The following is a 24,701-nucleotide window of genomic DNA, read 5'->3' as shown; positions in this document are numbered from 1 at the left end:
ATTTTATTTTAAAAAAATATAGTAGTTAGCAAGATAATTTAAAGGGGGTATAAAAAGTACTTATTAAAGTTATTAATTTTAAAAATATTATAAAAATATTTAAATAGCCTTATATAGGAATTAAGCAAACTAAAGTTAAATACCTAATAATTTTTTTTTATAATTATTTAAGTTATATATATTTATATAATAATAAATTAATAATAATTTAATAATAAAGTAGTAAAATACTAAATTTTTATATAATATAAGTTTATAAAGGCTTGCAGGAATTAAGCTTATATATTTATTATTATTTTTTTACCTAAAAAAGTTTATAACAGCGGCAAGTTAGATTAAATAAATAATTTATTATCTAAACTTAATATATTTTAAAATATATTTTTTTTACATGGTACAAAAAATAATGTCCTTAAAGTTAGTACCTATATATAGTATTATAATAATAAATAGCTAGTTACTTTTTTATAGGCTAATTTATTTTTTTTACTAAATTAGCCATGTTATACTAGTATATTAATAAAAATATTTAATATAGTTATATTAAATCTTTTAAAAGTCCTGCCGGAGCACCTATTTTTTTTATACCTAAAAAAATAAAGGCTTATAATTATATATTAATTATTAAGGATTAAATAAAATAATAGTTAAAAATTAATACCTTTTATTTTTTATTTTAAAAATTTTTAACTAGATCTTGGGAGCAACCCGCTATACTAAAGTTAATTTAAAAAATACTTATTATTATATTTAGGTTTATAAAGACGACTAGTAAAAAATAGCTTTTTAATATTATTATAATTATTATAAATATATTATTATACCTTTTAGTTTAATTAATGCTCCTGCCACTTTTTAAAGTTATATTTATTTTATAATTTATAATATTTTAAATTAAATTTATATTATTTATTTTAATAATATTTTGATTTTTTTTATTAATCCTAAGTAATATATTAAGTATATTAAATAAGTTTTTTAATATTTACGCAAAGCTAAATTATTTGTTAATTTAAAAAAATATACCTTTTTTAAAAAAAAGGTAGAATTTCTAGGTTTTATGGTTAATTAAAATAATATTAAAATAAATTTAAAATAAGTAATTATTATAACCTTATAAAAAAAACCTTATTTTTATAAAGCCCTGTAATTCTTTTTAGGTTTTATTAATTTTTATTATTATTTTATTTATAATTTTACATAAATTACCTTGCTATTAACTAGTTTAATAAAAAAAATATAGTATAAAAAGAAAATTAAACCCTTATAATTTTAAAAGCATAAAAAGCTAGTATTTTAATTTTTTTAATACCTTTATAAAAGCCCTATTATTATGTTATTTTAGTTTTATGTAAAAAAAAATAATTAAAAGTAAATACTAGTAATATAAAAATAACTAAAATTTATTTTTAATTAAATAATACAGGGAAATATTATCTAGTTATATTTTAATTTTATAAATTTATTAAAGTAAAAATTAATTAGTTAATTTTAAATAAGAAGCTATTTACTATTATTTAGTTATTTTATTATTAAAGGTAATACCTTAAAAATTTTTTTTATAAAATAATAGTATGGTTAGATTATGCAAATCTTTATTTTTTTATATAGTAGTAAAAGTATAGTAAAAAGCAAGTAAAATAGTATATAAATTTAATAATATATAATTTTAAGATTTTATATTACCTAGGCAAGTATAATCCTATAAATACCTTATTTAAAAGGTATAAAAGTAAGACTAAATTAGTCTTAAAAAAAGATTTTTTAGCACTTATTAAAAAAAATAGTATAAGGTATTAAAGTATAAATAATTACTTGCCTAAACTTAATATAAAGTTTTTTAAAAAAAAAATTAATTTAAATAAAAAATAAAATATTTAAGTTTAAAGTATTAGGTGTAACAAGTACTTTAATATTTTAAAAAAAAATATTTATTTTTAAAATAAAATAAAGTTAAATCTTGATTTTAAAAACCATAGTATTATAAATATATAATTTAACTTTAAAAAAAATTAGGTTTTAGCCTAGTATTAAGTCTAAAATACTATATTAATTAAAAATATTTATTTTAATTATATATTAAATTATTTAATAAAGTTACTTTTAATATTATAATTTATAAATAATTAGACTTAGGAGTAAATTAAAGCTTTAAAGGTAAAAAATTAAGTTAAAAAAGCTAAAAAATTAAGTTTTAAAAACTAGTTAATTATAAAAAGTAATTTACTAGCTTTTTAAAATTAAATTTATATTTTATTAAATTAAAAACTTAAAACTATAATTATTTAAGCATATTATAATAATCCTTTAGTAGGATATTTTAATTTATAAAAAACTAAATTTTTAATAAAATAAAAAAAATTTTAGCTAAAAATAAAAGCTATAATAAAAACTTTTATTTATTTATACCCTACATGCTAATATACCATGGCACCTTAATATTAACCTTATAAAAAACTATCTACCTTATTAAAATTAAATTACCCTTTTTTTAAAATTAGCATAAATTTTATTATTAGCTTACCATTTATTATGTACTAAAAATAATATATTAATATTATTTTTATAATAATAAATTATTATATAAAGTAATATTAATTTATTTTTATTTTAATATTAATCCAAGCCTATAAGCTAGCTAAAAAATTTTTATTAAAATTAAATTTTAAATTATAACTAGCTTAAAGGTATTATATTTAATTAAAACTTTTTTTATAAGTAAATATTAGGAAAAGCTATAATTTTATTATAAAACTAAGTTATATTTATTAACTACTTTTTATTCTTAAACTAATAGGTAAACCAAGCAAATTAACCAAGTTTTAAAATAATATTTATATTATTTTATTATAAAAAATTACCATGCTTAGCTTATATTACTTAAAATAGTATAATTTACTTATAATAATACTAAAAATATTATTATTAAAATATTACCCTTTTAAGTTATATATAGCTAAGACCTAAAGGTTATAATATAATTTAAGGTTAACCCTAAATAAATAAAGGTACTAGCTATATTAGCTAGGATTAAAAAACTTAAAAAAATTTAAGCTAAATATAAAAAAAACTAAAAAAAAAAACATAAAATGCTATTAAACCTATTATAATAAAGGTTAAAAAAATATAAAGTTTAAACTAAAATAACTTATTAAACTTAATACTAAAAATTTAAATTTAAAAGTGCTAGTAAAACTTAAGCCTAAGTTTATTAATTTTTTTAAGTACTAAATAAAATTAATTTTATAGTGTATTAACTTTAACTTTTTAAAAAGTATTATTAAATATATAATATTTTTTATATTTTATTACTTAAGCCTTAGTATAATAAAATTAATATAAAAGCTATGCCTAATTTAAAAAAAAAATAAGAAATAAGAAATTAATAATATTATTAGCTATAATTTTATTAAAAATAAAAAGTTATACCTAGTAAAATAAAAAAAAATAGCCTTTAAAATATAATTAATAGGTTTTTATTAAAAATATAAATACACTAAATTTTATTTAAAAGTATAAAAAAGGCAAGCGTAATAAAATAATTATTTATTATTTAATTAAAAGTAAAAATAGGACCCGGTTTTAAGCTAAAATATATTTAATATACTTAAATAAAAAAAAACCCTAATAAAATACTATTTAAAAATTATTATTTTAACCTTAAACTATAAGTAATTACAAGAAACTATAAACCTAGGAAGTAATAAGCACTAAAATAATAAAAAAAAATAAAGTATTATTATAAAAACAAGGCCTTAATACTACTAAGCCGTTACCTAATATAATAAAACTAGGAAATAATAGAAATAAATAATTAAGGTATTAAAAAGGTACTAAAAATAAAATAAAATACTAACTTTATAAAAGTAAGAAAATAAAAAAATATTACTACTAAAACTAAATATATAATTAATTTAGCTAAATACCCTTAATTATAATAAAAAACTTTATTTTAATATAAGCAAGTTGGGTGTTAAAATTTAAAGTATTAATAAAATAAGCCTAGTAGGTAAGCTTAACTTTTTTTTAAAATTAAAATTTAGTAATAAACTATTAAACATGGCTTAAATTACTAAAAAAAGGCAAAGGTATAATTATAAAACTTTAGTATTATTTTTTATATTAATAATAAAAAAATTTATTAATTAAATAATAAAAAGTAAAATATAACGCAACAGCACTTTAGTATAGTATTAAAAATTTAATTTTTATTAATTTTTTTTTACCTTACTTAAAAGGGAGAATTTTTTTAATAAGCTTTTTTTTATATTTTTAAAGGCCTTTAGTAATTAAATTATAGTAAAATAGGTTTAAAATATAAATTTTTAGCCTTATTAAAACTTTTTATTTTTTAAAAAAAGCTTTACTTTTTTATTATTAATTTATAGGTAAAAAATAGTAATAGCTAATTAAAAGTTATAAGTTATATATATTACTTATTATTATTACTTTAACTTAAGGGACATAATAAATTAGCTATAAAATATAAAAAAAATATTAAAAACTTACTAGCTTGCAAACTTTATTATAATAAAAATAAGTTTTATATAAAATTAATACCATGGTATTAAATTTATAATTAAATTAAAATAATATATTATTATTATTTAAATTAATAGTTTTTAATATAAACTAAAAGTATATTAAGCACTATAATATAGCTAAATAAATAAGTATATATAATAAAATCTTATATATTTTACTAGCTTTTTCCCCCTTTTTAAGCTTTTTTTTTATTATTTAAAACACTTTTTTTTACTTACCCTTCCCTTTTAAATTACTAAAGAAACCTTTACTATTCTTGTTCATGTTTTTAATAGTAGTAGTGGTGGTTTTTAGTAAAGGGGGAGGATAAATTTTAAATCTTATTATAAAGGTTATAAAATTAAATAATTAATAAAATAATAAAAAAATAAGATATTAGGCTATAAGAAATAAAATAAAAAAACTAAAAAAATAAAATAAAAAAATTAAAAAAGTTAAGAAAAAAAAAACCAGAAGTAAATAAAAATTTATTTTTTTATATTTAGCTATTTATATAATACTAATAATATAGCACTATAATAACTATATTAATTTTTTTATTATTTATAAAATATTGCTTATTTATAATTTATTAATACTTAAATTAATAAAAAATAACTTAAAACTTTTATTATTTATTAAAATAGCTATTTTAGCTACTAGAAGCAAAGTTATTTAAAAATAAAATATTAATAAAAAATATTATTTTAAGCTTTAAAATAACCCTACATTTAATAATAAATTATTTTAAATAAAAAAATTAAATAATGAAACGTAAAACTAAAGTAAAATAATAGTAAAACATGCTTATTATAAAAATTAAAGCTATTTAAAAATTAAGTTAATTTTAATTAAAAAAGGGTTAAATTATTACACCCACGGGTATTAAGCCTTAATAAAATAAAAAAATTAATAAAATAAAAATTATGGTAATATTAACTTATTACATAGTAATAATATTACTATTATTTTAATAATATATTTAAGGCTAACATCCTAGTAAAAAATAATTAATTAAAAATTAGTTTTTATATATTTTAGGCCTTAAAATTTAATATTAATCCCTTATTAAATAGCCATTTTAGTACTTTGTTTTGTACCTGGTTAGCCTACTCAAGGTTTTCACAGTTTTTTATAAAAAAATTTATATAAATTAAAGTACTTATATTTAAGCTATTTAAAGGTTTATTTATATAGTGTTTAGCTAAAAATAAGGCTATTAATATATTAGCAAGGTTATTAACATGCTAGCAAGGTTATAAAGGTACAAGTACTTAGTTTTTTATAAAAAAAATTATATATAAATTAATATACCTATATTTGCAAAGCTATTTAAAGGTTTATTAGTATAAAATTTAACTTAATAAGTAATAGGCTTATCTAGTTAGGGTATATAAAAAAATACATGCCTGGTTTTATTATAACTTTTATTTATATAAAAGTTTTTATATAAAGTATAGCTTTATTTAAATAAAGCGCTTAAACCTTATATGCCACTTTTTTTATAATTATATTCTTAAATTTATAGGCTTATAGCGCCATAAAATTATAATAAAATTTAAATAAAAGTAATTTAACTTATAAAAAATATTTAAAATACTATACTATATTTTTTAAGTATTTAAATATATGTTATTATTAAGATATTAATATATAAATTAATAATTAATAATTTTATATAAAAAAATATATTTATACCTACTTTATAGTGTTTAATAGCACTTTTTAATCAACTTTTTTATTTAACCTTTAAAGCTTAATATATTATGCGGTATATTAATCTATATATAATTTATTATATAATATAATATACCTACATAGTTACTTTAGTTTTTTTTACTTTACTACCTTATTATAGTAATAATAAGGGCAAATATTTATTAAAAAGGCATTTATTTAAAATGTATGGAATGTATTATACAAAGATAAATAAATTAATTGCGCGAGGCCGGAACAAAGTGGAGGCCCGCGCATGATAAATTGTAGGTCCCGGCTTTTGGTCACGTGAGCTTTATTAGGGATTATGTAAAATGGTAAAATTACTTAAGGTTATTATAATTAGTTAAAAAAACACTATTATATAACCTTTTTTTATTACTTAAACCTTGCGGCGTTGGGGTTGCTATAATTAATTAAAAAAATATTATTATATAATCTTTTTTTGCTATTAAGTTTTTATAATATTATTATTTATTATTTTTAATTTTAATTTTTATATTTAAATATTATATAGCCTATATTTATAAAATTAAATATAATATTAACCGCTTGCTATATTAAATATAATTATTAACTTTTAATAATATAATTTTAGCGTGTTATAGGCCGTAAGCCTACTAAAACTTATATTAATTATAAAAATTAATAAGTGCTTTAGGTTTGCGCGGCTTTATTTATATATTATTATTATTAATATAACTTTAAAAAAATAAAAAGCACTTTACTATAGTTATTAATTTTTTTAATTTACTTACTTAACGCCCTTTTTTTAATAAAATTAACCTAAATATATAATAACCGCGCTTGTTATAGCTAAAGCTAGATTATTAATATTATAATATATACTTATTTAATAACTTATAATAAATAAAATAATATTATAAAAATATAAAATAATAATATACCTAGTAAATAGCTAGTTAAGTAGCTTATATAATTACTTTTAATAAATTTTAACCTTTTTATTTACCTTTAACACGCTTGTTATTATTAATAATATTTACTACCTTTATACCCTTTTTCACGCCTATAATAACTATATTTTTATTATTACTTATACCTTGCCCGCTGGCTAGGCGCCTGCAGCTAGCTATTATTATTAATAAAAATAATATTAAATTAAATATTAATAGCTTTACTACTATAAGCTTTTAGTTAGTTATTAAAAATAAATTATTTTTATTTTTATAAATTATTAAAATTAACTTTAGTTTTTTTATACATGCAGGCCTGGACCACGCTCCCTTGCTATATTTATTTTTTTTATTAATTTTATATATTTAGCTATTATAAACTATAATTATTAAAAGTTATTAAATAACTTTTATTACTAGCTTAACACACACTAGCTAAAGATATATAATTATTATTAAAAATAATAGTTTAATATAAACCTTTAAAAAAGGGATAATATTTACAAGCATTACATGTTAGTTAACTAAAATTAAAAGATTTTTAAATTTAGTTTATAAAATAAAATAAATCCTGGTAATATTTTTTCTTACCTTTTAAAATTAATATAAATTAAGAAAATACTAATTACAAGAGTTTATATATTTATTAAGGTTTATTATATTTAAAATTACTAGTATTTATATAAAGGTTATATTATTAACTTTTTATAAAATATTAATTAAGTATATAAATAGCTCCCGCTTTTACCTAAGGAACTTAAGGTATTAATCTTATGGTTATTTAATTTTAGTATAAACTAGGAAATATATTTATAATTTTATTATAACTTTAAAGTATAGTACTAGGTAGTTAAATAATAGCTAAATTACTTTTAGGTAAATTCTTTAAGGTATTAAAATATAATTAAAAATAATTATAATCTTATATAGTTGCTAAAAAATAAATTAATTAATTATTTTATTTTAAACCAGGAACTAACTAGTAAGCTAATTACCCTAAATAATAGTTAATAAGTAAACCCTAATAATATACAGGCACTTAATATAGTTATAATACTTAATTTACTTATAATAACTATAAAGGTTAAGGCTTTATAAGCTATAATAAATAATATTACTAAGCTAGTATATAATAATCCTTATTTAACTTTTTTTTTATTTTATATAATACTATTATTTAAGTTTAACTACTTATAATAATTATTATTACTAGTAATTTTTACCCTTTTTTTTATAATAATATAAAGCTAGTTATAACATGCCCGCGCGAGGTATTATTTATAAATTATATTAAATACTTACTTAAATATAAAAGTGGCTATTTTACATGGTATCCCTGGTTTTAATATATTTACTTTAATATAATTTATTATTAGTAAATAAATTAATAAGCTAGTTTTTATATTTATAACCGCGCGCCTGGCTAGTAAGATATTTTTATAAAAAAGTTATAGGCAGCCTTTTAGTTAAATATAATTAAATTATTTATACTACTAAGTTTTATTATTAATTTTTTTAAAACTATTTATAATACGCGGCTGTTTTAGCATAGCAAGAGAAATAGCTTAAAAGTTATAGTTAAAAATATTAATAAGCGGCTTGTTTTTTGTTACCATGCGTGTTATTTTAATTATTTATTTTTTAAATAAGCATGGCTTACCTGTTTTTAATATTTTTTATGGCTAATTTATACTAAAATAACTTAATATAATAGTTATTTAAGTATAAAGCATGGTATAATAATATAAAGGTTATTTATAAATAAATTATATAATATAATTTATAAAATAATTTTTATATTATTATAGTATGGTTTTATTATTATTATTATATATTTTTTAATATAGTTATTAAGCTTAAGTTTAATATTATAAATAATTAATTTTATTATAAATAATAAGGTTAAGGTTTAACTTATAATTATAGTATATATTAAATATAATTTACCCTTATTTTTAATAGCCTTTAATAATTTAATAAGTTATAGTAATTATTTAAGGCTTATTAAAACATATATATTATAGCTATAAACCCTTCCCGTGTATAAATTATTATTATTAATATAAATTATAAGGCTATTTAACTACCCTAGTTTTAATAGGAAAACATACTTACTTATCTTGCATAGGTTATAAATTATATACTATATTATTATTATAATATAAATTATTATTAATAAAAAAATAAGTAAATTAAGCAGGTTATTTATTACTTTTATTTCCCTATGGTAATATAGCATAATTTTTAATTAATAAAATTAACTAGTAATATATATTACTATCTTTTTTTAGCCTATAATAATATAACCCTAAACATGTTTAACCTAATTATTAGCTTAGGGTGGCTTGTAAACTTAAATATAGCTATATATATTAATAAGTACTTTTTATTTTATTATATTATTAAGTATATTCAAAGCCTAAAAAAACAAAGTTATATAAAAAGGTTATAAAATTAATTTTTAAGTATATTAATACATGCTATTTTTTATTATTACTAGTATAAAAAATAATAAATACCTTAATTATAAAGCAAGATTAGTTTATATAAAAGGTTTATTATTATTTACTAGGCTTATTACTTTAAATATTAAGCTATAACATGGTTATTATTTTATATTTTATAAATTAAAAATAAAATAACCTATTTTTACTACTAGATATAAACCGTAATAATACTAGTAATAAAAAAGGTAATATTAAATAAAATTTAAATATAATAATAAAGTATATATAGCAGCTGCTAAAGCTTATTAATTTAATATTATTATATTATATATACTGTTATACCTTATAGCCCAGAGTATATAAAAAGGTTAAAAGTAAGATAAAAAATTGTGTTATTTAGTACTACCTAATATATAACTAAGTTATAAACCTAAAAAATTTTACCCGTGTTAAGTTAATACTTTATTATTTATTTATTAAAATAAATAACCTATATATAATTAATAAATTAGTGTTTAATAGCTTTTATAATATATATAAATACTATTATAAATATTATAGCTATAAAAAGGATAGCTACATGTAAGATAATAAAAATATAAAAAATAAAATTAATTTATTAACTTAAAATAATAATACTAGCTTAATTATTAAGGTGCTTTTTTAAAAGGTTATAGTGGCTTAGCAGCCTAGCTATAATAATAATTTTTTTATAAAACTTAATAGCCTAGGCCAGCGTGATATTAATTAATAATATAATTAAATTTAATATATAAAAAAACCTAGTTTTAGTTTAAAATTTTAAAATTTAGTAAAGATAAATTACCTAGTAAATATATTAGCTTATTTATTAATTTATTTAAATAGCCTAAAAGTTAAGTAACGCTAGCTATATAATATTATAATTAAATATTATAAAAGTATTTTATAGTTACGTGGTTTACTAGTTTTTATATAAGTAATAAGTAATAGTTTATTTTTATATATTTATTACTTTTACTAAGGTAGTTATTAATTAATTTAAATAGCAAGGCTGGCACTAGTAAATCTTATATTATTAGCCTATTATTTATAACCCTAAAATATATAACTTTTTATACTAGTAATTATAAGACCTTTATTATTATATAGGCTGCTTTAACTAGTATTACTATATATAATATTAATAGCTAAACCCTATACTTATTATTTTAATTACTAGTTATATTAAAAGGCAAGGGGGGTTATAATTACCTATAATTTTTAGTATTATTAGCCTTGCAGGCAAGTTTTTATAACATATTATATTTAATTATTAATAAAAAGTTTATAATAAGTTTAAAATAACTATATTATATTAACTAATAATATTATAAGATTTTTTTAAATTATAAAGCTAAACCTTTTAATAGCTTAAATATTATTTTAGCTAGGAACTTTTACTAGCTACCTTTAGTTAGCTAAAGCCCTTTTTTAAGGCCATGTTTTTACTTATAAATAAATAAAAAAGGCTAGTTAGTATTTATATAATTAATTTAACCTTATTATTAAGCTAGATATTATTTATTATTAAATTATAAGCTTTTAAATAATTTATATATTTATTTTTATACTAAAGTGCTTAAAAAAATATTATTATAATAAAAAATTAAAAGCTTTTTATAATATAAGTATAGGTTAAGTTACCTGCGGGCAAGAGTAATACCTTTATAAATATAATTTATATATATAAAAAAAAAGATAATATATACTAGTATAATTATAATTATATATTAAATTTTAGTAGGCCTGTAATTATTTTATAGGCTAATTATATTAAATTTAATATTATAATTATAAAAATAAACTAGGCTAGAAACCTAGTTAAAAAGCTTATGGTTTTTTTAGCTATTATATTATATTAATATAAAATATTTAAATAAAAAAAGGTTTTATAAATAATACTATGGGCATGTTAATAAATATTATATAATTATTAAAAACTATAAATTTTACTTAAAAGGCACTGCTTGCTTTAATAATAACTTTTAACTAGTATAATAATTTATATATTAAAAAAAATAATAACTATAACATAATGCTAATTTTTTATATAAGGTAAGACTTTTATTACTATAATATTATTTATACCTATATATAGTTCCTGGCTATATTAATATATATAATAATAATTTATAAGGCTTAAAGGGTTATTATTAAATAAGCTATCCTAAACCTTATTATATATAAAAAATTTTTACTAAATTTTATATACATGGCTATATCGCGTGTATAGTTACTTAAAAAATTATTATTTAAAAAACCTTTTGGCTATAACTAATTAATTAATAGCTTATTTAATACTAAAAAATAAAGGTATAAAAATGGTTATTTAAGGCACTGCTAACATGTATTTACTATAATTATAAATAATATTTTTTATTATAAAAGTAATAATAATATAGGTATAAATTTAAAAATAAAATAATAATTTAAATTAGCTTTATTAACTAGGGTCTAGCCCTATAAATATTAATTATTTTTTAATAACTTTTTATTAAAATTATTTAATAAACCAAGAAACTTATTCCTACCTTTTTTTTATTAATAAACCTACTTTTTTTTATAAACTTAATTATAATACTAAAATATATTTTAATAAATACCTTTTAAGTAGTAACGGACGCGTTTTTTTAAGTAATTATTATATTAAATAAGTTATAAAGTTACTTAGCGCGGCCGCGGGTTTATAATTAGGCTAAGGTTAATATTTAAATAAATACTTAATTATTTATTAAGTAATATTATAACTACTTTATAGCATAGTTATTATTTTTTTTTAATTTTATATATATTTTTTTTTATAGCACGGGCGGCGGCGGTAGTGTTTTTAATATTAATTTTTAAGTTATTATAGTTAGTTACTAGCTTTGCGGACTATTAATTAGGGTATTTATTATAATAATTATAATATTTATTTTTTAAGGTATAATAATAGTTAGCACAGGCGCTAAATAGTAACCTATTAATAATAATATAATTTATAAATAATTTATTTTTTTTATATATTAAATACAGGGCGTAAAAAGGTACTTTTTAATAATTTATATTATAATTACCTTTATATTATTAAGTAATATAAAGGTGGCTTTCAGGCGCTTAACCTATAACTTTAGCTTTTATATTAATAATATTTTAGCTAGTGCTTGCTAGTAGTAGTTACTTATAATTTTAATATAATTTATAATATATTATATAATTAGCATGCCAGGTAATATTTTTATAATAAAATATAAAAATATAATAAATAATATAATTATAAATTATTTTTTATAATAATATACTAAAAAATAATATAATTAGGTTTAATTTTAAAAGGTGGCCATGTTAATATATAACTTAATATTATAAAATTAAGTTTTAAATATTATAAAAATTAATAAGGTAATAGTTATTTATTATTTATTAAAAGTAAAATATAGCTTAAATAATAATAAAACAAGGCCATGGTATTTAATAAATAAGTTATAAATTATAATAATATATTTTAAGTAAGGCTTTTAAAATTATTAAGCAATTAATTTTATTAGTTTAAAGTTAAATAAAAAGTATTAATAAATTAAAATAATATTAATACTTTATTAAATACTTACCTTTAAATACTAGATTTTTGCTTATGGTTTATATAAGCTATTTTTAATAATATTTATGGTTAACTATACTTAATAAATTATAATAAATTTAATTTTTTTTATTATTAGGGTCTAGCCCCAGGAAAAATAAATTAAAAAAAACTACTTATTTATTATTATTATTATATTTAATATTCTTAAAACTAGCTTTATTAATAAAATTATTTATTATAAAAATTATAACATGGGATAAGGCAACTAGCCCAGCTATAATAATATTAAAGTTTATTATTATTATAATTATAAGTTAGTATAAGCAGCAGGTAAACTAAATAATATATATAGGCAGGGTAGTAATATTTACTTTTTTTTTATTTTTTTTTGTCCGCGACCTTTTTAGCCTTCTTTTTTTTATTTTTTTAGCCTTTTTTTTTCTCTTTTTTTATCTTATTATTATTATTATTATTATTATTATTATTATTACCTAGTATAGGAGCTAAATATATTAGCTAATATATTTATAAATAAATAAAAATTATAACTTATATTTATTAATACACCGCGTACCTAAATTATTTTAATAATAATTTATATAATTATTACTAAAATAGCCTAGTATAATAATATACTTTATAAATAGCTTATAGCCTTAGGTATAATATTTATAAATTATATTATTTTTAATAGGCATGTTAATATATTACTTAATAATAACTTTTTAGTTAACAGGGCGGGCTATAATTTTTTTATTATATTAATTTTATTAATAAGCTTGTAAAGCACAAGCTTATGTTATAAATAATATAATTATTTATAAAGTTTTTTTAAAACTACTAATTTATGGCTTAAATAATTTATTATATTAATAATATAGGCTATTAGCAGCTAGGTTAATATAAAAATAAATAAATAAAAAAGCATGTAAAAAAAAAGTGGTATTATTATTATTTTTAATATTAGTTATTATAATAAAAAAATTTAAAAAATTAAAAGTTTATAAATTATAAGTTTATATAAGCAGGCTATATACTACTTATATAATTTATTTTTTTATTATTTTTTAAATACCTTTATTAAATTTATTATTATTATAGCTATTAAAAAAAGTGTTACTATTTAAAATAAGTTATTAATAAAAGTATTAAATATTAAATAGGCTATTAATAATAATATTTTTAATATTTTAGGCAGGATAAACTTTATTTTAGCCTTGTGTATTACTCCCGGTATTAAAGCTTGCGCCCTAGAAATAACAGGACCTACGTTACTTATAAATGATGGGCCGTTTGTATAGGGGGGTGTTGGTAGTATACGAATATCCAATCGCAAATTAGGAGTGGATCAAATCCTTCCGATCCTTCCCTTATTCTCTTCCTCTGCGGCAGGGCACTATTGTATATAAACTCTTTGAATTTTCCGCACTGGTTGTCGTGGCCTTTATTTGAAAGCATCCCAAGTCATTCTGGCTTTTTACGTCTATTCTCGCGCTTTCCTAATTAATCTATCCTTTGCCACTGTATCAGTGCCCGTCTCTCTTAGCTCGCCCGCCACCAATATCGTGCTCCGAGACACCTTGCATCCGTCATCTCCATGCAACAACCAATGAATCTCAACGTCTCTGAGTCGACGGCGCCCGTCATAGAACCAAACTATGACTCCTATTGCTTCCAACCATATTTTCCTTTCGCAACTGCCCAAGCACAGTGTTCTGCTGGCATTCAAACCGCCCTACCGCATAATTACCAACAAATACAATGGTTCTCCGCTGCCGACCCGACCGTGTGGTTGGTTCCGCAAGCGGGACAGATCCCCGCCGCTAGGCATCCCGCAGCGGTCGGGAACGTCAATCTTCCCCCGGCCCCTCCCGGTGGCCCGCCCCTGGGGCCCGGCTACCAATTCCCCGATTCAGCGACTCCATTGCAACCGCCGCTCCGCAGGTTCGTCGACCCAATTGCGCCGTCATTTGGCCCTCGCCAGGAGAATGGCATTGATATCCAAAACACCCGACATCCTTCGTGGGTCCTGTGCATCCCACTGTCGTAACATGCGCTAACTAGCATGGTCTTCTGCAGGATCTCCCATGCGACGGACGCCCCGCTTCTCCGCTGTCAGTGGGTTGGTTGCACGAGCTCAACTACTTTTGCCAGGGTCGGCGACCTGGTACGCCATTTGAAGTCGGTACACATCGCTCCCGGCGCCTTTCCCTGCACAGAGCCCAGCTGCTGCAGCCGCTTTGGCCGGAAGGATCATCTTGACGCGCATGTTAAGAACCATCATAGGAAATAAGCTAGATTGCTCAATGAGGTTGAATTGATCTTGGTTTCCATTCAGGTTGCGGTTCACGTCCGGTGTTAGTTCATCTGCTCTTTGCTTTCAATTGAGCTGTATGGTGGACTAGGCTATATGCCGTGCCTGCCATACTGTATTGACCAGGCTTACCGTTTCTAGAACAATGTGGAATATTTATTTGTGGGGATTTGTAACGCGGTTCCATTAATCATCAAAATGATTTTCCGTTGTAATAAATAAAGCAATACAAACTCAGACTGCGGACCATTAGACTCTCAATCTCATCCAATCCACCATTCTCAGCAGCTGACATCAGAGATCATCGCAGAATCCCGACTTCAACGGCTGCGGGTCCTCCAATACCGTCTCGCCAATATGGACCGTCCAGTATCCACCTTCAGTACCCGAGAAGCCACAGATCGCGCCGCCTGGGTTATATATCTTGGTTACTGTCGTGAGGTTGTCTGTTTACGGCCTCATGAGCAACAACTCGAAGATACCAAGGGTTATACATACCGATCTCAAAAGAACTCAAGTCCGTGGGGAGGGTCTGGCTCCAAGAGCCGGTCTCGGTGTAGAACGTGATGGTGATGGAGTCGATGGCGCGCTTTTCGGGGTAGACTGCATTGGCTCGGGCGCTGGGGCTTGCGGAGGCAAGCATCGCCAGAGAGGCAATGGCAAGGGCTGCGAGACGCATTTTGGAAACGGTCAGATAGACAAATGATTGAGCTGGGAATGAATAGTTGGCGGTTGAGGGTTCGGGTTCGATGGTGTGAATGTAGTCCACTTAGCGCAGAAGACATTGGGCTTTATATATTCCGTCCACGGGTCTGGGTCTATTTTTACCTTTCAGTTCAGGTCAGTGGATAATATGCATATGCAAACAGAATCCGTATCAGGAGGCAAGGAGCGCTCGCAAGCATGTCTTAAACTCTGCATAGCAGCGTATCTGCATGCATTGATGCGATTGGTCCCGAGGATGATCGCAAGATGGATGATCGGCATCAGGGGGCTGTGCTAAGACACCAATCGAGATCGGATTCCATAAGGCGGCCCGTCAAGGCCATGGCTGTGTTGGATGGAGATGAAACAGTCGCAGTGAGACTGACGTTACTCTTGTTGATTACATGTTGACTATGTACAGATGGCCACGCATCCTCATCTAATACAACCGCCCGCAAGCGAAGTCATTCTCAGTTTAGTCCAGAACCCTCCCTCTCCCTTAGTCGCCTCATCCATGTCGGCTTTCAAGACGGGATTGATGCCCTTGGCTCTCATTTTCTTTTGCTTTTCGATTGGGATCTTGTGGACTGGGTGGTCTTTGCTGAGCTCGTGAGAGGTATATTGGTTGGAGGGAGTGACGCCCCAGGAGTAGGAGGAATCCGGGAGTGTGTTAGGGCTTGAAGTTGAGTTGGAACCCATGGTCACAATGATGATTCCGGTTCAATAGAAGTATGCAAGTCAGCAACATCACACGACGGCTATCCTAGTACATGGCGTTTAACTATACAAGCCAGGTCGCTCGTCGGGCACAGGGGGCAGTGCTGATATGATGCCACTTCCCCGCGCAGCCCTAACCGATCACGCCCGGCCTGGTCGTGGGGGATACATTTTGGCCTTGGGATAAGGTTAGTATTCAGGCTTATGTGCTAATGATATTCCCTCTGTTTGAATAGTGTTCCAACTCGTCTAAGTTACTTAGCTTTGGCTGGGTATGTGCATTATGTTTGCCCATGTTGGTAAATCAAACGGTGACCGTTCACTCTGCTTGCAGTCATATCAGATCAACGATATATTTTGAGACACTGCTCCCTAACCAGATCCAAAATTCCATTTTATTATGCAATCCGGCTACTCATACCAATTTCCATTAGCCATTGAGTACCCCCAGCCCTATCAGACATGACTACCAAGCGTCGACCCCCCATCAACAACAAGCCCCTGCCCCGTGATATAGCTGAACCGATCGCTGCATAGGAAGACAACAGCATCCGCAACCTCCTCAACATTCGCAATTCGGCCCATCGGATGCATCTTGGCCACAAGCTCTGCTAGGTTACAGTCACTCTCAATCGCAGCCGTTACACCGGGCGTGTTCACGAACGACGGACAGACGGCGTTGACACGGATGCCGTGGGGGATATTATCCAATGCTAAATGGCCATTGTTAAAATCCGCTGGGCAACAGAGAACTTTCTGTGAACGCTTACCAGCGGTCTTGACCATCCCAACAACAGCATGCTTCGCCGCCGTATACGGCGCTACATCGCGCATTCCAACATACGACGCCGCAGAGCCCAAGACAACGATCGAGCTGCGCGTGGAGCCCCGATCATCGCCTAGTACGGACGTCAAGCGCCTCGGCCTCTGCTTCTTCATCCGCGCGCAGCGGGCAGCGAAGGACTCCATGGTGATGACGCCGCTGATCACGCCTTGGTCGTATCCGAAGAGCAATCCACCGAGGGTCGAAAACTACACGCCCTGGGTCAGGACACAGTGGTTCTTTGCTGAGGCACAGGGACATACCGAAGCCACGCCACATAGATAGGGGTTCTGCAGGACGAGGCTGAAGCCGCCCTTCGGCGGGCCATCTGCGATTGATCCCATGGCGCCAAATCTCGACTTCGGCGTGAGCTTGGTCTCTTGGTAAAGCATGGCAGGCTAGCTGGGCTTTATAGGGGATCACCGTGCTGGTGTGAGCCGAGGAGTGCTGAGGGCCAGCCAATGATGACAATGGAAGGGCGAAGATCGGCCTGTTTGGGGTCGTACTGCGATGCGTACAACGCGGGGAAGGGGCCATCAGTCGGAGCTCGTCCGACCTGGGCCAATGCATGTCGACCCCCACCCCAGGTTGCCTGCAGGAAAGCTGCAGGTCTTATGCGGTCGGTGGCTTGCGACAGTGATGGATCCGGTTGATATCCCTCGGCCATATCGAGAACTATGGTATACTGGCAACAGTGGACAATCCCGTTCTGCTATTGCTGTTCTGAAACAAAAATAAACACATTCGACCTAATCTCTACTAAATACGTCCACGCGATCAGGCAGTGCCATTCCCCGGCAAAGGAAACTCCTCAAGCACCTGGACATCCCCCGTAATCTCAAACGCAGCGGTCGGATAGTTCTCGTTCACGTCCACAAGAAGCGTATACTTCCCGGGATACAGTACAACCCTCCCATCCTCGGTCCCCCTCGCCAGCGGCGCAACCGTCACTTCCACATCAACCTTCCTCGTCTCGCCGGGTCTGATCTCACTAGCCCTGCTGTATCCAACAAGAACCTTGATCGGGCCAGTCTCAGGTCCAACATCAGGGGCACTGGCAAACACCAGCGCAACATAGTCGGATGGCACATTACCAGTATTGGTGACAGCAAGGGAGAACGTGTCGACCACGTTCGAGTCAGGATAGTCGCCCGCCGCGAGTGTCGAAGCATCATACGGACCGAACTCGCTCTTCGCCCACGAGACATTGAACGTCGTATAGTGCAGACCGTATCCGAACGGGAGCACGGCGTCCTCATACCACCGGTACGTACGTCCGGGGTTGTTCGGCCCAGGACGCAGGTTCATATCTGTCATGGTGACCTCGTCGACGTAGGCTTTGGGGTACTGTGTGATGGGTAGACGACCTGCAGGCGCGACCTTGCCGGTGAGGACATCGAAGACGCCCGCGCCGCCAGACTGGCTGGGATATCCGACCCAGATGATTGCGCCGACGCCGTCAGATGCGAGCAGCGCAGAGTCGTCGACCTGTCCGCCGCCGAATTGCACGACTGTCAGTGGTTTGCCGGTATCAGCTAGTTCCAGGATAACGTCTTCCTGGTTCCCGGGCCAGTCAATGCGCGTGCGGTCAAGGGACTCTTCTTCGATGGTCAGGTCGATTCCGCCGAAGAAGATCACGGCGTCGGCTTGCGCGGCGATGTTAAGAGCGTCGGCGAAACCATCCGTGCTTGTCGAGTTGACTTCTGTGCCCTGGGCCGTGAGAACGTTGTACCCTAGTGCCGCGGCAGCCTCGATCATGGTCGGGATGTACCTCGCCGGACCGGCGTAGTTGCTCTGCAGCTCGGTGGTGTAGTTAATAAACGGCCCTATAAGCGCAAGCGTCCCATTTCCTTCCAACGGCAAGACGCCATCGTTCTTCAGCAAAACAGTCCCCTGCGTCGCAACCCTCCTCGCCAGATCCTCCGCCTGTTTTGTAGCAACATCCTCCCACCCTATCCCCCTGAACTGCTGGTCCTCAGCAGGATCAAAGTACCCCAGCTGCACAAGACTCGTGTACAGCCTGGTCAACGCCGTATCCAGCGTCTCCTCACTAACCAGTCCCTGCTCCTCCGCCTCACCAAGGTACGTAGGCAACCACGTCCCACAGTCCAAATCAACGCCCGCATTCATCGCCGCAGCTGCAGCTTCCGCGCCTGTCTCGACGTAGTGGTGCTCCGTCTGGATGCGCTCAATCGCCCCACAGTCCCCGGTAACCCAATGCCCATCCCCCTCCCACCCCCAGTGCTCCCGCAGCACGGTCTGCAGGAGATAGCCGTCCGCACAAGCCGGCACCCCATTGAGCGCATTATAGCTGCACATAAACGCGCCGACATTCGCGTCTACCGCGCACGTCTTAAAGGGGGGGAGATAGTACTCCAGCAAATCGACGATTGAAACCCGCGCATCAAACTCAAACCGGCTAGTCCCGCCCCATTCCTCCAGGTCGTAGGCCGCGAGGTGCTTGCATGTCGCGAGGACCTTGGGATGCTCGGCGTCCCCCTGCATCCCATCCACGAACTGCTTAACGTACCGCGAGCAATGCAGCGGATCCTCACCCGGCGTTTCTTGGCCTCGTCCCCAGCGCGGATCCTTAAACGGGTTGACGTTGGGCGTCCAGTAGTCCAGACCTGCATGGTCTGAGTTCGAGAACGCGCGCGCCTCCGTGGAGATTATGGCTGCGACTTGGTGGACAAGGGCATCGTTGAATGCGGCGCCGAGGACGATGGGGGCTGGGAAGGACGTCGCGTAGCTGTACTCTCCCGACTCCTCGAAGGTAACGCCGTGCTTTGCGGCGACACCGTGCAGGGCCTCGTTCCACCAGTTGTAGGGCGGGAGGTTGAGACGGGGCGCGCCGGCTGCTTCGTGGGCTGTGTTGTTGATTTTCTCGGGGAGCGTGAGGGCGGAGACGAGGGATTGGGCGCGGGCCCGGGGGGGTAGGGTTGTGTTGCAGATTGGCAGGGTGGAGAGGGGGCCGGTTGTGCAGTCTGGGTAGGTTGATTGGCAGAGGGCTGGTAGGATGAGGGGGTAGAAGGTGGCAAGATGGCAGGTCTTGAGGAAGAGCATGGTGGTTGAGGTGATTTTCTTATGTACTGGATCCAATGCTGGTGGGTGGGTGCGTGGGGTGTGCAGGTGCCAGGTATTTATGCACCATTATCTGCACCCTTGCTATCGTAACCGGCTGGTTTTTCTTTAGCACATACACAAACAGGCTATACTGCCCAGCTAGTCCCTCATTAGAGAAGAAAACTCGACGATCCCCATGCGTCAAACAGGAAATCAGGCTGTTACCCCGCCGGATCCGCAGGTGCAGGGGGGTCGGGGTAAACTCCGGCTATTTATTCAAGTATTATGTGCGGGCTGGGCTGGGGTTACTCTGTGGTAAGCTGAAGAACCGGGAGGATATATAACGCCAAGATGCAGGAACACATTGAAACACTGTTCTGAGGATGTTGATCATCTGCAAGTCAATATATATCTTCCTCCAATGGGGCTCGATGGGTAAATACTTACTTGCCACTCTGACTCAAACAGTGCAACCAAATAAGTCGAAGGGATTCAGTATCATAGTTTCATGAGTCATGATTCTTGTCGGGCATACTGTGGGCAAAGTACCCTAGGACCGGGGTGGTATCGCACCTTCCTAGGTATGGTGAACCCAAATTAGGGCTAATTTTAGACCCGAGACCAACAGAGTCCACTAGACGGCAACCTTGCCCACAAAGGGGTATGAACACAATTGGAATGAGAAGAGCGTGCGTTGATGTAAGAAAACAGACAATGAATCACTGGAATAGGAATAATGCATGACATATAACAAAACAAAATGACGGAGCGCGGACCACGCACATCCATTCGATTCACTACAGATAAGTTGTACCAAGATAAAGATTAAGGCAGGTCAGACCCGATTCGCGTTCCAAGCACTGGGTGTATACAAAATATACGCATTGCATCGGTGGATTGGACGTGAACATCGCAACCTAACACCAATACAACCTCATATAGGCTTTGAACCCCATGCTCCGGCCGAATTTGCCGACACATGGAGTCGCGCATGTTTCCGACCATGACCACTTCTTGCTAGGCGATCTGAGCTCTCCCTGGTCGTTCTCAAAGCGTGAATCTGCATCTACTCGGCTAGGTATCTGCAACAGCGCCACCTGGCTACGTATTCGCGGTGGAGCATCCTCTTTAGGCTTCGAGCTCGATGCATACAGAGAACGCCAGCCCGCCGTAGGTCAATTCCGACCGTGGTCAAGGCCGTAAACTCAAGCTCTGGAGTTTGCTTGTATTCAGTTAATGTTCTATCGATATGTGGTCTAATCTCGCCCAGGCTTCCTTGTGGTATTATTCATGTTCTGCTTGTTAGGTTCTACGCATCACTGCTCAGTGTTAGCCGGGACTCGCAGACCGGCGCCTCACAAGACAGTTGATCCAGCCTGCAGGCTTCCTAGCATAGGCAGTGCGTTTTGGTTACCTTCCAGTCATGGATCAGAAGAGGATGCGGTATTGACGGGTGGATCTTGTGTTACAGCGGTTTCACGAGGGGCAATAGCAATCACCAGCGGGTGGAAAACATGCCATACTCTATATTCCAAATCGTCGACAGTTCTGAACAGGTAGCATTGGCTCAGGGTACAGAATGCTGGATACCAAAGATCATTTGAAGCAGAGCAGCGACGGAACTACGATGGGACCGACGAAAACCGGTGCGAGGTTGCGGTTGGGTAGGGATGCCGCAAACAAAAGGGCGATGGAAACAGTACTATGATGAGTACCTAAGGGATTGGCGGAAAGGGCACGGCTATCTCCTGCCCACGCCGGCTCTGTTGCTCAGACGGTACTAAGATAGGACACTATCAGGGCGCAGTGTTGAAAAGAAGTTGGGATAGATATAGGCCAGGGTTTGTTAAATTACGTCACCCAGAACCCCCGATGGTGTAGTTGGTTTATCACGTCTGACTGTAATAGCAATTGTCAATCAGAAGGTCGCTGGCTCGATTCCGGCTTGGGGGATTGGTATTTTCTTTTTATGCTTCTCTTTTTGGTTCCTGTCTGGACAGAAGTAAGAAACCGATGGGGGAAGACAGTGGCGAGGCACGGAATCACTTACATGAGGGCGGTGCCCATTGCATTCCGCAGTCAAAGTCGCCTTGCCTTGTAAGTGATTCGCTTTTTGAATGGATTCTGGTACGGAGTATTGTGTAAGGTCTGGGCTATAAGGCATGTGATTGGCGCAACCCGGCAGCAACCCCCGATGGTGTAGTTGGTTTATCACGTCTGACTGTAAAAGAAATTTGTCGATCAGAAGGTCGCTGGCTCGATTCCGGCTTGGGGGAGTGATTCTATTTTTTCTTTTTGCTTCCTGTTTGACCGAGGTTTCGGAACGCTCGGGGAAAGCATTTGGGAGACACAAAATCTTCAAATCAGTATTGTAAACGGGAGGGCAGAGCCTATTGCATTCCGCAGTCAAAACTCGCCTTATTGTAAGTTGTGAGTATGCTCTTTTCCGAAGGAAGCCAATTTGGGCTGTAAAGCTTTTTTTTGACCATGATAAGGCCTTTTTTTTCACTGTAATATCAACAACCCCCGATGGTGTAGTTGGTTTATCACGTCTGACTGTAATAGTACCTACTATTGTATTTCAATAGTAACTTTGTGATCAGAAGGTCGCTGGCTCGATTCCGGCTTGGGGGATCTGTTCTCTTTTTTGCTTTTTGCTGCTTGGCCGACAGACTCGGGACCGGTCCACGGTCGCGCACTGCCGCCTCACGGCCCTCACCATGGGGATTTTCCCCTTTTAAGATAGATATTGCGTTTGGTAGAAATGCCTGTGGGTAACTGCGTAGTATGCTGCATTCCAAAAATATAGGGACTAGGGACAAGTGGGTTGGTTTGCGCACATGCAGAGATATATTTCCATGCTAGTCCAAGTCTTAAGGTTGAGTTTCTTGACCCTCTCTCCCTGCTTTCCGCGGCCAAACGCAATGTCAAGGCTATCATAAAGTAAATTCCCACCTCGCATGCTTAATCTCAGCGGACAACATAACGTCCCTGATACGACTGAACTCCTTGAACCCCTCGCTGTCCGCAAAAGAAAAGTGCTCGTCCACAGCCTCCCACCCGGAAAACAGCACGAATTCCTCGTCCCGATCAACGCTCCACCCCCAAGCTATATCCCTCTGCCTCTTAAAAGTCTCGAGGTGATGTCTCGTCTCCGTAAAATCCCTCTCAAAACCATCTTTGTTCTCACTGGCGACAAAATACCGCCCGATTCCGACAACAGCGTCCGAGTACGGGATCCCCTCATCTTGGCCACGTGTCTGTGAGTCATCGAGCGCAAGATGCTGGACCCAAACAACCTCAATCCCATCGCCCAACGCAGCCATGATTTCCTGGTTTTTCGACGACGGAACCCACTCCTCCATGTGCTGCGCGACCGAGGCCCATCTTCCGACGATGTAGATGTAGCTGGGCTCTTCGATCTGCGAGAGGAGCGAGGTCTTGGCGTTGGTGTACTCGGCCTGCGCTGTTATCCCCGCGCGGAGGGCTGTGTACAGCGATGCATTGGTGGGGTGGGTGAGGGGGAGGTTGTTCTTTAGATGTAGGCAGGCGAGCTCGGTGACGGGCATTTGGGATAGTATGGTCTTGTTGGAAAGGGTGGGTGGCAGCCGGATACCGACAGGCTGAATATATACGGCTTCGGAGATAGCGGAGTTTGTACCTGCGGCTTTGCCTAGGTCTGTGACTTGGTGGGAGTCGTACGGGCAGCTATTTGCTACATATCCTTGTATTATTATTGTAAAATAATGATGGAAGCAACCTTAATATCAGAAGACGCGTTGTGAGTCCGCACTCGAAGTATACCCTATATCGAGGAAGACGGACTGCGGGGTCGGATAACAGCGCCCGGTCCGAGGTTCATTTCATCGAAGTATTAAACACTCCTCTATCT

At 31.4% G+C, this 24,701-nt stretch overlaps 4 protein-coding genes across 4 annotated transcripts; all 4 read right to left on the bottom strand.

The window, feature by feature from the left end:
* Positions 1-15,795: 15,795 nt before the first annotated feature.
* On the bottom strand, positions 15,796-16,180 carry DSM5745_08594 (uncharacterized protein; the record flags this gene model as incomplete). Its single annotated transcript, XM_026750610.1, has 2 exons — positions 15,796-15,947; positions 16,000-16,180. The coding sequence occupies 2 exons, from the start codon at positions 16,178-16,180 to the stop codon at positions 15,796-15,798; spliced, it is 333 nt and encodes a 110-aa protein (XP_026600623.1).
* A 1,199-nt stretch (positions 16,181-17,379) lies between these two features.
* DSM5745_08593 (uncharacterized protein) lies at positions 17,380-18,413 on the bottom strand (the record flags this gene model as incomplete). Its single annotated transcript, XM_026750609.1, has 3 exons — positions 17,380-17,955; positions 18,010-18,125; positions 18,170-18,413. 3 exons carry the CDS (start codon positions 18,411-18,413, stop codon positions 17,380-17,382), a joined length of 936 nt encoding a protein of 311 aa, XP_026600622.1.
* Positions 18,414-18,523: 110 nt separating this feature from the next.
* Positions 18,524-20,809, bottom strand: bxlB (putative beta-xylosidase; the record flags this gene model as incomplete). Its single annotated transcript, XM_026750608.1, has 1 exon — positions 18,524-20,809. One exon carries the CDS (start codon positions 20,807-20,809, stop codon positions 18,524-18,526), a length of 2,286 nt encoding a protein of 761 aa, XP_026600621.1.
* Positions 20,810-23,745: 2,936 nt separating this feature from the next.
* DSM5745_08591 (uncharacterized protein) lies at positions 23,746-24,378 on the bottom strand (the record flags this gene model as incomplete). The annotated part of the gene is made up of 1 exon (XM_026750607.1): positions 23,746-24,378. One exon carries the CDS (start codon positions 24,376-24,378, stop codon positions 23,746-23,748), a length of 633 nt encoding a protein of 210 aa, XP_026600620.1.
* Positions 24,379-24,701: the final 323 nt, after the last annotated feature.

Source organism: Aspergillus mulundensis (genome assembly GCF_003369625.1).
Source record: "Aspergillus mulundensis strain DSM 5745 chromosome Unknown scaffold_10, whole genome shotgun sequence".
Classification (NCBI taxonomy): Eukaryota; Fungi; Ascomycota; class Eurotiomycetes; order Eurotiales; family Aspergillaceae; genus Aspergillus; species Aspergillus mulundensis.
Note: the sequence above shows the minus strand (reverse complement) of the source record. Positions and strands in the feature narration are given on the sequence as shown.